The 16,444-nt window shown below is 36.1% G+C and overlaps 1 protein-coding gene and 1 long non-coding RNA gene across 15 annotated transcripts; one reads left to right on the top strand and one right to left on the bottom strand.

Moving 5' to 3' along the window:
* Positions 1–489: 489 nt before the first annotated feature.
* Positions 490–3,596, bottom strand: LOC122410487 (uncharacterized). 13 transcript variants are annotated; one of them, XR_006260963.1, is made up of 7 exons: positions 3,232–3,596; positions 2,881–3,125; positions 2,561–2,738; positions 1,652–2,451; positions 1,466–1,499; positions 1,193–1,373; positions 490–799 (listed from the first exon to the last, which is right to left on the bottom strand). It is a non-coding gene; the product is annotated as an uncharacterized lncRNA (long non-coding RNA). The 13 variants fall into 13 exon arrangements; XR_006260960.1 differs by having other exon boundaries at positions 1,466–2,451; XR_006260955.1 differs by having other exon boundaries at positions 1,193–1,499; positions 3,232–3,595.
* A 594-nt stretch (positions 3,597–4,190) lies between these two features.
* On the top strand, positions 4,191–15,469 carry l(3)72Ab (U5 small nuclear ribonucleoprotein l(3)72Ab). 2 transcript variants are annotated; one of them, XM_043419019.1, is made up of 6 exons: positions 4,191–4,631; positions 4,835–4,998; positions 6,512–6,716; positions 6,915–7,145; positions 8,703–9,163; positions 9,926–15,469. In XM_043419019.1, exons 1-6 carry the CDS (start codon positions 4,587–4,589, stop codon positions 15,024–15,026), a joined length of 6,207 nt encoding a protein of 2,068 aa, XP_043274954.1. In that variant the 5' UTR covers positions 4,191–4,586; the 3' UTR covers positions 15,027–15,469. The 2 variants fall into 2 exon arrangements, with proteins under 2 accessions (XP_043274954.1, XP_043274953.1); XM_043419018.1 differs by having other exon boundaries at positions 6,512–7,145.
* Positions 15,470–16,444: the final 975 nt, after the last annotated feature.

The following is a 16,444-nucleotide window of genomic DNA, read 5'->3' as shown; positions in this document are numbered from 1 at the left end:
GTGTTATGGTCGGATCAAAATAGTTAAGGAAAATTCTAAAGGTTTAAAAAAATACAAAATCTTATGGATTCATTGAGATTTTTAGTTTGCGTTGAAAATTTCAGATCATTCAACAGGAGAGATGTAGCGAGTCATACTCGAACGCGTTCAATACCACGAATGCTTCCAAACTTCCAATTCATTTTCTGACAAATACAAAGTAATTAAATGTTGCCTCTTAGTGTACACCACTAAAAGTTCGGGTTGAAGATTAGGAAACTTCTTTGGAAAGCAAAGATACTGATATAAAGTTACGAAAAATGAAGTCGAACATCGAGAAGCTTGTCCGTCCCAAGAATTTCTTTTCTTCAGTTTCCAATTCGAAGATGAATCGTTAAAAATAGAAACATCACCGCGAAAAGTTATTCGAAATACGGTAAAATACCAGCGAGATGTTCATTTTCTATAAAAGTTGTCAAGGCTTTATTTGTAATAATAAAATATAAAATGTTATAAATCATACAATGCATTTATTAATTAAATTAAAACGAATGTTCATTTCTGCATAATTTCATTAATTTAACAGCTGAAGACATCTCATTGTTCATCAGTTGAACATCATTTATTTGTCCTGTGATGCCGCAGTCAATTTTTGGTTCCATTGTGAATTCACTTGTCACAATCTCGGCTCATTTGTCATGGTGATTCACAAAACTCTCCCAGAATTTTGACTAGCAAGCGGGGGCTTACGAATTCGAACACGTCAACTGCATAAATGTTGTGCTTGTGCCGTTAACTTTTTTTTATAAACGTCGTGTACCTGCAATAACCAGGAAAAATCATTTTTATAGCCCTTTCGAAATTTCAGCTCTCGGAGTGTTTATGGATTCATTTGCGATTCTCGCAATTTTTCGACGTGAGGAAACTTATTGCAAATGGGTGCACACTCGACAACTTTAGAGTGAGAAAATCTGTAAGATTTAAAATAATCTTTTTCAGTTATTATCCTTCATAAATTGTGAAATCACACGAGAATTTTATAGTTTTCTTTGTTTAGTAAAGTTCTGAAACGACAAATGCAAACCCAATAATCACGAAAGTTTCAACTAGGTTAAACATTCTATGAAAATTCTTCTGTATTCTACCATCATTGGTGGTTAATTTATAAAGATTTTCATAATATGTTTAAGGAATATCTTTGATTGAGCCTTACTTTGTTATGTGCAATAAATGCGCAGTTGTGAGAGATCTGACTCTGCCTGGAAGATTCTCCGGTGTAGAACCAAGCCCTGCTTATAGAGCAGAAGAAACGCATGATTTAATACAGTACTCAGCCGCTGGTCGAATCAAATTGCAAACGTAACCACTGTTCGAACCATTTACTAAAAGATATGCTAAAATGAATAAATTCAACATAAGATTAACAATTAGATTATATTAATTAACCGATTAATTGACATGTTTGTAGATTATGACCATCGCATACTCTTCCTCCCAGGCTTCATCCATCCCGCGTTAAGCTGGAGAAAATTTACTATGATATTAAACGTGCTTTCAGACTGATGCGAATATAAACTGAACATTTTTCTCGTAGTTATAAAAAATTTGACAATTTTGTATCTTTGTATTAAGTAATTAAGAAAAATCTGACTTAGAGATGAATCAGACTTACTCGTTACTGGGCAGGAGCCAAATCAGTACTTCCGAGGAGTCGAGCTTGCCATCCTGATTTTCCTCATGCTCATAATCGAATTTGTCTTTTTCAACAATAAGCTATTCTTTATCCTCATTTTTAGCTCTATTGTCTAAAAACTCCTGGAAGCTTATGCTTCCGCCCTTGTCCGTCTTTTTCTTCAAGACCTTATTGCAACAGAAGAATATACATTCTCTGAGTCTCTTCGAGATGTGTGTAAGCTTTGAACTCTTCTTTGTTCAAAAGTCCATCGTTGTTAAGATTGGCCAGATTGAATGTAGCTTTGTCATCAGCGATGAGTCTGTCCTCCGCAGCAAGATCCTCTGCATCTGAACCATAAGTATCTTGAACTATTTCCTCCCAGCTAACTTTACCACCCTCGTCTATGTCTGCATCTTCTAAACGATCCTAGGATTCCTCCAATGAAAGCATGAAAAGATTAATTAAAAGAATGAGAAAACTAATTTTGAAGGATATTTAGGCTTGGAATTGAGCTGGAATACTTTGCAAGTTGTAAAAAATGATGATAATCATCAAAATTCAAGCATCCTTTACGGAGTCACTATTACCATGAATTATTTTTATTAATGAAAGTCAAAAATACGTTTGTTATCAGTAAAAATTAATTATAGAATTTCTCATTCCTGAAATATCAGAAAAAATGATTTGCTCATTTAATATACAACAAAATTAGTAGTACCTTGAATATATTCTTTGAGCTAACTACCTGAAATATTTCCTATATTACGGAGAATCAGATGCATTCAAACAATGTTTACCTGAAAGACCGTAAAATTCATGTTTTCCTGATTCGTTATCCTGATTTGAATTCATTTTTTTGAGCAATATTAATGAATTTTTTATTACTGCGAGATCACAAAAGCTTACCAAGATTGTATGTATAAATCTGGTTTTGGAAGAGGCTTTCAGTCGGATGGTGTGCCGAATACTCCAATGTATCTTTGTTACTATTGTTCAAATTACCAGGCTCTTCCATGTTGAAAGCTTGTTCAATTTATGGTTTTCTTTTCCCGTACCACTTCGAAAAAGTAAGTGTAAAATGCAGCTAAAAGAAGAATAGCATTGTAATGAGATTGCCCAAAAAAATTTCAGTACATTGTTAATTTGCAATCGAGAATTCTCTTTGATATGCACAATGCTGCCTTACTTTTCTGCTGGCAACTTGAAGCAGATGGCATAAAATGTACCTGAAATCTATCAACAGTGGTGTTTCCTTCGGTAATGAACAAATGACTGAGTTTACTGCTGAAAAATGCGTTGGCGCCTCCGATGTCTGTGACTGCCATTATTTGTATAGGCAGATTGGGAATGTACATTGAAGATGTACAACAGTTTTAATCTCTCGAACGAATTCATTGCCGATTGCCGTTGCTGCTCGTCCAGTAATCACAAGATTCAATTTGATTGCTGTCCAATGTTAATGCACATTCTTCTATGATCCATGGAAAAATATCACCATTATTATTATTATTATTATTATGAAAGACTAATAAATCACATAATTGATAATATATTGACTCCTTCCACTTTTCAATTACCATTTTCATGTATTATTTACACACCGCAAACAACAGCACACTGGGGATCATAACCTCACACGTCAACATGACATTTCATTACGAAAACAAGTCTCAGATGGGAGTATCTATGTATACACATGAGAACCCTTGTCGCCGAACTACTTTTCGAGTTCTGTATACCCAAATGATTTCTGATCGTTTAAAAAAAAAAAACGATTCTTTGAACTAAGATCTGCCAACTATACACCAATGAACTTTTATTAATGATTTATCAACTATTCTTTCGAAAACTATCGTAATAGCTTCGAAAACTTGCGAAAACAATTCCATAATTATACGAATAAGAGAAAAAGAGATTCATTATTTTCATCTGCCAAATATACACGTGGGAGATAACCATTCAGGAAGAGAAGAAGAAGAAGAACCTTTGGTTAATCCGCCCCACGCTTTTGCTAATTATACGATTGATAATTTTCGTTCATTTAACACTATAATCAACGATTTATCGAATCTTCAATAATTACCTAATCTTGCCTGAATTACGCCCTAAAGATTTTCATAGTCGAGATGATCTGTCAATCATTTTCTGCTAACTATATACGGTCAATTAATCTTAATTAATTACAAGCTAATTACTATTACCCTAATTTTAAAATTAATTACCTTAATTTACCTAATTTATGCCCTATTGATTACCACAAACAAAATTTAGAAATACCAGTTTTACCTGCTATGTATTCTTCACATTGAAACTGGTTTTACTATGCCCAGTATAACAAAACCGGAATAAAGGTGCGTTCCACTTATCGCCCGTAACGCCCAGACGACGGCTACTGGGATAGGATATTGGGGCATTTTGGGCGTTTTGGGCGATAAGTGGAACACACCTTAAGAGGGCCGTGTAAACGTAGTCATAGACTACGTTTACACGTAGTTAATTTAAACGTAGTCATTGATTTTTAATCCAAAATCATCAACAAAAGTCCAACAATCGATTAAAATTACAAAAGTTGGGAATAAAAATTTAGGTGGTTATGGTTAGCTCACAGAAATATGTAGAGAGCGTGAGATAGTTTTTGGTCGCTCCTCGCTGTATTCCTCCTCGAACCCCTAACCCCCCTAACCGTCAACCGGCTCCATCAGGCTCCATGCTTCATTATTGCTGATTGCTGCAGCTTCGTATTCAAGCGCTGTTGCGCTTCGTCGCCTTTGTAGTACAAATTCAATAAAAAGTTTAACATCGTCGAATGACATTTTTTTTCAAGTTTAATTCAGTAATGTGCACGTTGGTGTATTCATTTATACTACTTTAGTAATCCATAAGATATCTGTAATAAATATATTGAAAAAGCGTTTTTTGGACTGAGGAAATAATGGCAGACGCAGCGGCTCGACAACTCCAGTACGAGTACAAAGCGGTTAGTACCCAGTATTTATCGGAGTTTTAATAAATGACTACCTCAAATGTTTCTACCACGAGATCAATATATTTCAAACACTGCAGATTACGGTCTCATTCTTCCTACATTTTGATACAGTCACACAAAGTTCTAACGTTCTGAAAACGTTTTTTTGTAGATGTAACCTTAAAAATGATATAATCTTGCGTGACCAATTTCAGAACTCGAACCTTGTTTTGCAAGCCGATGTCCGTTTGATCGAACGACGGAGTCGAGATGAAGCGACAGGCGAAGTTATGTCACTTGTTGGAAAACTTGATGGTACAAGAATGGGTGACAGATCCCAACGTACTAGGCCTGCGAAAGCTGATGAACGCAAAGTCAAGTTAGTTATACTCCATCCGTTATATGTAATAAATCAGTTGAACTATGAATACATCTCATTAATTCTTTCAATTTAACTGCATGTTCATTATTGCCTACAAATCCCAAGTTGTTTACTTCTTTCCCTATCGAAAAGTCTCCTGATAGTTGTTATCAAGGAAGAACTCTCGAAAATGTATGGATTCAATCTTACTCTTACCCTTTTTGTGCTCAAAGTAGGGTCCAACTAAGGAAAATCATCTGCAGAGAAATTTTCAATAAATTTCATTCCTATAAGTTCATAAATTCAGAAACTTCACATCCTGATAAGTTTTGCATCTACTGGAAGTCTTTTTAAATTGAGATTAACGTAAGGGTGTGTCTTTCAAAGATTCATCCCCAAATTTTGAAAGAATTGGGTCTTGTGTTAGAATCTTCACGATTCAAAGGTTTAAATGTTACTTGAATAATCCTAATAGGTTGCAATTAAAATTTTAATATTCTTATGAATAATAACTGACAAATCTATAATAAATGCATCACTGGTTGACTAGAATTAGCAATGAAGCCAAGCATTAACATGATCTATCAGTTGTTCAGTCTGTAAGAATCCTGCTGCACGTTTTATTCCGAGTAGGTTGATATTTGAAAGAAAATATGAGTTACACGCTATTCTCATTTTATTAGAGAACAAGGTGTAACTTTTATTTTTCTCAAAAAATCAAGGATGCCCGAGTAAAACGTGTAATCATTTTGCAGCTATCTCTCTCTTGCACTCACGCAAGTACCACGCAAGTGATAGATCACCTTAATAACCATTAGCAGAAATGGTACAGGTGAATAATGCTGTTGCATGATTTGATCCACTATTTTGTACATTTGGAAACAATATTTTTTGTGATCTTTGCTTTGGAAGCCTAATTTGAGTTTTGAAAATTAACTGACATCTGAACATTATGTATTATATTTAACATGTTGGAATGCATTGGATTTTGTGCACCAGTGGGTAGAGAAAATATTTTTTGTTTTACTTACAATCCATAGTAAACATGAATGAAAAAAACGACATCCAAGGAAGGTATTACTGGAAACCTACTTGATTATAAGAACATTGATTTTTTCACAGGTCATCTTCATATATCATTCCTTGTAAACTGCATTGTGTGTTCCGTAATAATTTACTTGAAAAGTGCCATTCATATTTGATCCTATATATTGCAAAATTTTCCCCGAAAATTTTTCGAATATAATTTCCTGTGGAATTGGATTTACTTCAATGGATACTGTTCAGTAGATCCACTTTAAAAAGATCAGCAATTGCAACCTGAAATTTGAAGATCATCAAAGAAATTGAAAATATTATGGTAGCTTTCAGTCTTTATCTGGTGGATAAAATTTTTTTTGAGCATGTGAAAAAGCTACTTTTTATAACTTAGTGAATTGCAGTAAAATTACCATGTTTTAATATGAATAGATATTTCACGTATGATTGCCATAAGATAAATGTAATAAAATTGTTATTGCATTCTTTGCAGACGTCAAAAGAGAGATGAAGCGCAATATGATTTTGCTAGAATGAAAGGTGCCACTCTTCTCTCAGAAGGTGTAGATGAAATGGTTGGAATAGTGTATCGTCCGAAGACACAAGAAACACGTCAAACATACGAAATTCTTCTGAGTTTTATTCAAGAAGCTCTGGGTGATCAGCCTCGTGATATTCTATGTGGAGCAGCTGACGAAGTACTTGCTGTTTTAAAAAATGATAGATTGAAAGAAAAAGAGAAAAAAAAGGAAACAGAAACATTACTTGGAAGTTTGGCCGAAGAAAGATTTGCACTCCTTGTCAACCTTGGAAAAAAAATCACAGACTTTGGTAACGATGAGAAGGGAACTACGAATGAAGAAAATATTGATGAAACGTATGGTATTAATGTGCAGTTTGAGGAAAGCAGCGAAGAGGATGACGAAGATGCTTATGGCGAGGTTCGAGATAATGAGGATGAGGCTGATGAAGGTGAAGAAGCGAATGATGATCATGCTATACATGCAGAAAATTTGGGAGGGGCTGAAGAATTGAAAAAAGAAAAAGCCCTTCATCCATTAGAGATCGATGCTTATTGGCTGCAGAGACGACTCAGCAGGATTTATAATGATGCCATGGTGTCTCAGGTTTGTAATCTTGTGAACAGATAAAAAAAGAAAACTAGTATTTTAGTTACACTTTCGAAAACTGAATACTGATGAAATGTTTCTTTATGAAAAAAACAGGAATTGGAATGTGTTTATTGTTTATCCCAATGAATGGGATTCTTCCTTAACGGCTGGTTCATTTATTTTCATACCAATGTATTTTTCAATAAAATAATACATTTTTTAATTAAGCTCCAATAATTGTTCTATGACAAAAGATGTCGGAAAAGAGCATTTTGCGATGTTCACGTGTGCTTAGGACTGGATCATCTATGATGAAAATTCTTTTAGGGAGCATCAGTAAACAGCAACAGATTCTGAGGGATGAAAGGATTAGACTTTGATTCATCATGAAATAGTGGATGTGAAATAATAAATTTTTTTCCACTAAAGACAGTCACTTGTTATTAAAAAAAAAAATATCGTATTAAATAATACTTCGCCCCTCGTGAGATTTTTGTATCTTATATATGTGATAAAAATTTAAAAGCAAATGGATAAGCATTTCTTGAGATATCTTGAACACCATCTCAAAAAAAATTGGAAATTTTTCAAATAAATATTATTTTATTGAGAAAATACTGATATAAAAAAGGAGCTAGCCGTAAAAAAAAATTGAAAGAGGCGAAATGTTTGGCCTCCTGATTAACCTTGAGGTTGTTGCTAAATCTTTTTAGAGGGTAGGAGTAAGAGACGAAGCTCCTATGTTAATACATTGAATGACATCATCAATGTCACCTCATAGATACGGAATGATTACTATTCATTCAGATGAACAATTGATTTTCAAGTGTGTGAATGATAATATTAATTATTATTCAGAAATACGCTCATTTTAATTACTCGTTATATATGATAATCTCGTTAATCGAAAACTACGTTGAAATAAAGACAAGGTTTGGCAACGTTGCGTAATTTCTTCGTACTCAGCTATTGGATTAGATGCAGTGAACTCTATGCCTCTGTGCACGTGTTACTTGTTTCGCCCGGGGTTTGTGGGGGTTATTATGTCAACGACTGCCTGTCTAGGAATGGCTCCCGTTGGTGTCGTAGTTGCAATGTTGCCGCATTTCTACGACGCAGTCTTAGTTAACCCGATATGTTCGTGATGCAGTCACATATTTTCGGTGATTTCTTGTCATTTAAGTCGGTAAACTATCTGTTATTTTCAGTAAAATCATTCTATATATCGCCCTGATCTGAACTGTCGTTTTTCAAATGAATTTCTTCATTGATAAGGGTGATATAAGCAAAAAAAAGTGAAGGTACCGACTTCGTCTCATTCAACCTATGCAATGAAATAACATTTTTACTCAACTTCAGCATTTCATTTCTCCAAAATTAGTTCGGTAACCTTAGTTTTCCTTGAAACAGTACATTCAAGAGATATTCATTAATAGAAACATTTTTTAAACATCTATTCACCTCAAAAATTTTAAGCAACAACCTTAATCTTTTGAGTGCTTCTAAATAATAAGTATAATGATATGTATATTGTAAAGTTTTTAGAAAATCTAAGATTTTTTCATTCGACAGGCTCGGGCGGCCGAAGTTTTAAACATCTTGAAAGATGCTGGTGATGACCGTGACTGTGAAAACCAACTTGTCATTTTACTGGGCTATGACTGTTTCAATTTCATTAAACAACTAAAAAAATATCGTCAAATGATAGCTTATTGTACGATGTTAGCATCGTCACAATCTGAATCGGAGCGTCAAAAAATTCGTAATAAAATGAATGATGATCCAGGACTAGCGAAAATTTTGCGACAATTAGATACTGGAAAGGGAGAGGATGATACAGACGAAACAATGGAGGCTAGAGCCCAAAGAAAAAGAAGAGAAGAAAACGAAGATACTGGAGGTCCTGGCGGACAAGTCCAAGGTACTAGAAATCTGATTGATCTTGAAGATTTAACTTTCGCCCAAGGTAGTCATTTTATGGCCAATAAAAGCTGTGAATTGCCGGACGGGAGTTTTCGAAAACAACGCAAAGGGTAAGATATTCGGTGATTTTTAAAATAATCAATTTTTGCAACGTTTTATCCAATTTGGTTCTTGTGCATCTTGCGAGGAGTGTAAAAATTAATCGTAAAAATATAAAAAATTCAAGTGATTTTCATAGAACCTACTGCATGAAAATTTTTATCGTGATATTTTTGATTAAAGTTCGAAATTTTAAGATGTTGGATCTAAAATCATGGACCAACATGAGATTAGTAAAAATGCAAAGATTTTTTCAGTGATTATTGCTATGATAAAATTGGAGTTTGACAAATAAAGATAATATCCAATTCGATATGGTTGGAGATAGTCAAATTTTTGTATATAATTTGGTATACCATAATTCATAAAATTATCAAAAACATTTTATCTTCTATCATGGATGTTGCTGAAAGTTGTGTAAAGGAGTGCTCTTCACAACACGTCGAAGAATTGAATGCAGTTACGGAATTCTTCGCTCCATCTATGCTCTGTACAATTATTGAAGTTCAACTCCTTTTATTTTATCATCCTTTCTAATGCCTTTTATATTTCAAGTTAATTTGTTAATACCTATTTGAATTTACTGTAAGGATGGTATAATAGCTTACTAAATTGACATTAAAAAAAAAAAACAGATTGAGTAGAATATTACTTTTAGTTTTGTTCATAAACAGTTATATTATAATCGAATAATTAAAATAGGTAGTTCAGCTCTGAAATGACAAAGTTAGATATTGAATCAATTTCTTCATCAAAGATTTCTCGGTTTCCAGATACGAAGAGGTACACGTTCCAGCTTTGAAGCCGAAACCTTTTGCTGACAACGAGAAACTTTACCCAGTTGATCAGTTATCGAAATATGTCCAACCAGCATTCGAAGGTTTTAAAACTTTAAATCGAATCCAAAGTCGACTCCATCAGACCGCTCTGGAAAGTGATGAAAATCTGTTATTGTGTGCACCCACGGGTGCGGGTAAAACTAACGTAGCCCTATTATGCATGATGCGTGAAATCGGTAAACATATAAACGCTGACGGAACTATAAATTCAGACGAATTTAAAATAATCTACGTTGCGCCTATGCGATCACTTGTACAAGAAATGGTTGGAAATTTTGGTAAGCGTTTGGCTGGCTACAATCTTACAGTTTCTGAATTGACAGGAGATCATCAATTGACACGTGAGCAGATTGCTGCCACCCAAATAATTGTTTGCACACCAGAAAAGTGGGACATTATAACACGAAAAGGTGGTGAAAAGACTTTTACATCTTTGGTTCGATTAATAATTATTGACGAAATTCATCTTTTGCACGACGAACGAGGTCCTGTTCTCGAAGCCTTGGTTGCTCGAACCATAAGAAACATTGAAGCGACACAAGACGATGTTCGATTGGTCGGTCTTTCTGCAACTTTACCAAATTACCAAGATGTTGCTGCATTTCTTCGGATTAAACTGGAGACAGGTCTGTTTTATTTCGATAACAGTTTTCGTCCAGTTGCTCTTGAACAACAGTATATCGGAGTGACGGAGAAAAAAGCGCTCAAGCGATTTCAAGTCATGAATGAAATAGTCTATGAAAAAACGATGGAACACGCTGGTAGAAATCAGATTCTAGTTTTCGTTCATTCTCGGAAAGAAACTGGGAAAACCGCCAGAGCCATACGAGACATGTGCCTTGAAAAAGATACATTAGGACAATTTTTGCGCGAAGGTTCCGCCTCCATGGAAGTGTTACGCACGGAAGCCGAACAAGTTAAGAATCAAGAATTGAAAGATTTACTTCCATATGGATTTGCCATCCATCACGCAGGAATGACCAGGGTGGATCGTACGTTGGTCGAAGATTTGTTTGCTGACAGGCATATTCAAGTTCTGGTATCCACCGCTACGTTGGCATGGGGTGTCAACTTACCAGCCCACACAGTTATCATCAAAGGAACACAAGTGTACAACCCGGAAAAAGGGAGGTGGGTTGAATTGGGTGCCTTAGATGTTTTGCAAATGTTGGGACGTGCTGGTCGTCCTCAATACGATACGAAAGGCGAAGGAATTCTCATTACGAATCACAGTGAATTACGGTATTATTTATCATTACTAAATCAACAGTTGCCGATAGAATCACAGCTCATCAGTAAAATGCCAGACATGCTGAATGCTGAAATAGTTCTTGGAACTATTCAAAATATACGTGATGCCGTTTCGTGGCTCGGTTACACCTATCTTTATATCAGAATGCTCAGATGTCCAAATTTGTACGGAATATCGCATGATACACTAAAAAGCGATCCTCTGTTGGAACTACGTCGGGCGGATTTAATTCATTCTGCCGCGATGTGTCTCGATAGGAGTGGCCTGATCAAATATGATCGCAAATCTGGCAATTTTCAAGCGACTGAATTGGGGAGAATCGCATCGCATTATTATTGTAGTCACGATACAATGTCGACTTACAACCAATTGTTGAAAAGAACTCTTAGCGAGATCGAGCTTTTTCGTGTTTTTTCTCTCTCGGGTGAGTTCAGAAATATCAACGTGCGCGAAGAAGAAAAGCTGGAACTGCAGAAATTGATGGAACGAGTTCCTATTCCAATAAAAGAGAGTATTGAAGAACCAAGCGCGAAAGTAAACGTTTTACTTCAGGCTTATATATCGCAGTTAAAACTTGACGGTTTCGCACTTATGTCTGACATGGTATTCGTTACACAATCAGCATCACGATTAATGCGCGCTATTTTCGAAATTGTTTTATTTCGTGGTTGGGCACAGCTTGCCGACAAATGTTTGTCTCTCTGCAAAATGATTGACCGTCGCATGTGGCAGTCAATGTCTCCTTTGCGCCAATTTCGTAAAATGCCTGAAGAAATCATCAAAAAAATTGAGAAGAAAAATTTTCCATGGGAGCGGCTTTACGACCTCGGTCCCAACGAAATTGGTGAACTGATCCGTGTACCGAAGCTTGGAAAAACTATCCACAAGTATATTCATCAGTTTCCGAAGCTCGAGTTATCGACGCATATTCAACCGATAACAAGATCGACATTGCGCGTCGAATTGACAATAACCCCCGATTTCCAGTGGGATGAGAAAGTTCACGGTGCTTCAGAAGCATTCTGGATTCTTGTTGAAGACGTAGACAGTGAAGTTGTACTGCACCATGAATATTTTTTGCTAAAATCTAAATATGCTCAAGATGAGCATATGGTGAAATTCTTCGTTCCCGTCTTCGAACCACTCCCACCTCAATATTTCCTTCGCGTTGTCTCTGACCGTTGGATCGGCGCAGAAACGCAGTTGCCTGTTTCATTTCGTCATTTGATATTACCAGAAAAAAATCTGCCACCTACAGAACTTCTTGATCTTCAACCGCTTCCGATAACAGCTCTCCGAAATGAAAAATTCGAGACACTCTACACTGATAGATTTCCGCAATTTAATCCAATTCAAACCCAAGTTTTCAACGCTGTTTATAACTCAGACGACAACGTCTTCATCGGTTCGCCGACAGGTTCGGGCAAAACGACTATTGCAGAATTTGCTGTGCTTCGATTATTAACACAAAATCCGGATGGCCGCTGCGTTTACATGGTCAGTAAAGAAGCTTTGGCCGAATTGGTATACGCAGATTGGTACACAAAATTCAATCACATATTAGGAAGAAAAGTTGTCCTATTAACTGGTGAAACCGGGACAGATTTGAAATTATTAGCGAAAGGACAAGTAATAATTACGACCGCTGATAAATGGGATGTTCTCTCTCGACGATGGAAGCAGCGAAAAAATGTGCAAAACATCCAGCTGTTTATTGTCGACGAGTTACAGCTTATTGGTGGCGAGGAAGGACCGGTTCTAGAAGTGGCCTGTTCGCGAGCCCGTTACATATCATCCCAACTCGAAAAGCCGACTCGAATAATAGCTTTATCAGCTTCGTTAGCCGATGCAAAAGACGTTGCGCAGTGGCTTGGTGCACCTGCTGCTGCAACCTTTAACTTTCATCCTTCCGTACGTCCGATCCCAATGGAACTCCACGTTCAGGGAATAAATATAACGCACAATGCTTCTCGCTTAGCCGCCATGGCGAAACCAGTTTATAATGCAGTTCTGCGACATGCGTCACATAAACCAGCCATTATCTTCGTTCCTACTCGACGACAAGCAAGACTCACGGCTATTGATCTACTAACCTTCACAGCAGCGGAAGGACAGCCGTCACGATTTTTTCATGCAGAAGAATCAGATATTACACCATTCCTCGATCGGATGAGCGATAAAACATTGAAGGAAACACTCTCACAAGGGGTTGCATATTTGCACGAAGGACTGTCCGCCGATGACCGTCATCTTGTTGAGCAACTGTTCGATAGTGGTGCTATTCAAGTCGCCGTTGCAACGCGTGACCTTTGCTGGGGTCTTTCGATCAACTGTCATTTGGTCATTGTAATGGATACTCAATCCTATAATGGTAAGACACATGCGTATGAGGACTATCCAATAACCGACGTTCTGCAAATGGTCGCTCGTGCCAATCGCCCATTAGAAGATGACGATGCCAAATGCGTTCTTTTATGTCAGAGTTCAAAGAAAGATTTTTTCAAAAAGTTTCTCAACGAACCACTACCGGTGGAAAGTCACTTGGACCATCGACTTCATGATCATTTCAATGCAGAGATAGTCACAAAGACCATTGAGAATAAACAGGACGCTGTTGATTACTTAACGTGGACCTTCTTGTATCGACGTTTGACACAAAATCCTAATTACTACGGTTTACAAGGTATTACACATAGACACTTGTCTGATCATTTATCAGAACTTGTTGAAAGTACATTGAGCGACTTGGAACAAGCAAAGTGTGTCGCCATAGAAGATGAGATGGATACATTGCCTCTAAATCTTGGAATGATTGCCGCGTACTATTACATTAATTACGCGACTATAGAATTATTTAGCCTTTCGTTGAATAATAAAACGAAAGTTCGGGGCCTTCTAGAGATTATCTCAGCTGCTGCTGAGTATGAAACCGTTCCAGTAAGGCAACGGGAAGAAAATTTATTGAGAAGTTTAGCTGCTCGACTCCAACATGCTCCCCAAGCTCCAAGGATGGCTGATCCCCACGTGAAAGCTCAGCTGTTACTCCAGGCTCATTTATCGAGAATACAATTGGGTCCTGAGCTCCAAAAAGACACGGAACTAGTTTTGAGCAGGGCAATTAGACTGATTCAAGCCTGTGTCGATGTTTTAAGTTCATCTGGTTGGCTTTCGCCTGCTGTTGCTGCAATGGAGCTTGCTCAAATGGTAACACAAGCCATGTGGTCGAAAGATTCTTACTTGAAACAGTTGCCGCATTTCACATCGGAAACGATTAAGCGGTGTACTGAAAAAGGAGTTGAAACAGTTTTTGATGTTATGGAGCTGGAAGATGGTGACAGGAATCGTCTCTTGCAATTAACCGATGCTCAAATGGCAGACGTAGCAAAGTTTTGTAATCGTTACCCTAATATCGAAATGTCTTATGAAGTACAAGATAAAGATAAATTACACAGTGGTGGTACAGTAAACGTTGTCGTACAATTAGAAAGAGAAGACGAAGTTACTGGTCCAGTAGTAGCGCCGTTTTTCCCGCAAAAACGAGAAGAAGGATGGTGGGTGGTTATTGGTGATTCGCGGACAAATTCTTTGCTATCAATAAAGAGACTTACCCTTCAACAAAAAGCAAAGGTTAAACTCGATTTTGTTGCACCAACGCCTGGACAACATTTTTACACTCTGTATTTTATGAGCGATGCGTATCTGGGATGCGATCAAGAATACAAGTTCACGATCAATGTTGGTGAATACGATTCCGATGCCAGTTCAGTATCCGAATCCGACTAGGAATGATTTATTTCATTTATTCCGTTATGGTTGTAAGATAACGCAAATTCAGCTCCCACAACTTCTCGTATAGAAAAAGAACTAACTCACCTGACTGGATTTGAGTATTATAATATCCATTCTGAAATGTACGATTTGGTTTCATGATACAATTTGAGGTGATTTATAAACGACGGTTAAGTTGACGTTCAATTTTAACATTGCAAATAGTGCTATATACTAGCTGAACTTTTTCCAAACTTTGGCAAAAATGTAATTGAACATATTCGATGATCGCATTACGAAAATGTTGTGAACAAAAATGAAGAGATGAAACATTTGTTTACATTATTTTCCATTACTATACAAACGTGGTAACATTTCTATTAATAGCGAAAAATGTACATGTCAAGTTAAATGAGGTCCAGTTAGACTAACCTGGCAATAAAAATCTTTCACACATATGTGTATTTGCTATTTTTGTTGGCCCTATACCTAATTCTCTACTATTCTAATTCACGACTCGCAAAATCTAAAAATTTATTTAAAAAAAAAAATACAAAACAATCCGAAAAAAATTTCACAAATCTTGAAAAAACATTATCTTTAAAAAAAAGTAATCCGTATCTATTTTTTAAAGTGTCCAAAGAATCAAATAATAAGTAAAAAATATAAAACCGAAAAATCGGTCTTGAAATCATTTTGGAAACCGATGCCTCATTCTTCTTATTTGATTCGAACAGCTAAATCAATTTTAAAAAATTCCATCTAATTTACGTGCAGCATTAAAATTTATTATATCATTTCGAGGCCAAGTATTTTTTGATAAATTGAAAAAAGTTACCACTTGAGTTACGTGCAGCACTAAAGTGTATGATATCAATAGAAGGACAAGTAATTTATGAGTAACTCCAAATTTCAACATTACGGAATTGTTCTAAGAAGCTTTTAAATTCAAAGAAATCACATGCAAGCTAGTCATTTCTTACTCTATGGTGGCAGAAACTTATTAGAAAATCGATTCTTTTCAGACTATCAGGAGCGTCTGGTATTATTCGCAATATTCGACGTCGCTTGGATCGATACAAATTATGTTTGAATATAAGTTAAAAGTACTTGTCCGGCCCATCACTTTCCATTAAAATTGTTTATTCAAATAAAAATCAGGGCTTTTCTAGAACTGATGGAGTACAAATATTCATGCAGAGGGAATTAAGAGAGTTATCTTCAAGTAATTTTCCTTTAATTGTACTAATTTAATAAGAATGGAAATGAACTGCCCTATAAAATACAAGGAATGTTATTGTGCATCGATAAATAAAAAACATTTTGCATGTTAAATATGTTCAAGCTTCCAAAATTACTCCCCAGTTTGTATTGCAATGACGGCAACTTTTACTTCTCAATTCTTCCAGCGAATGAATTTCATTCGGTATAAC

Source organism: Venturia canescens, chromosome 5 (genome assembly GCF_019457755.1).
Source record: "Venturia canescens isolate UGA chromosome 5, ASM1945775v1, whole genome shotgun sequence".
Taxonomy (NCBI): domain Eukaryota; kingdom Metazoa; phylum Arthropoda; class Insecta; order Hymenoptera; family Ichneumonidae; genus Venturia; species Venturia canescens.
This window is presented reverse-complemented; position numbering and strand designations above follow the sequence as displayed.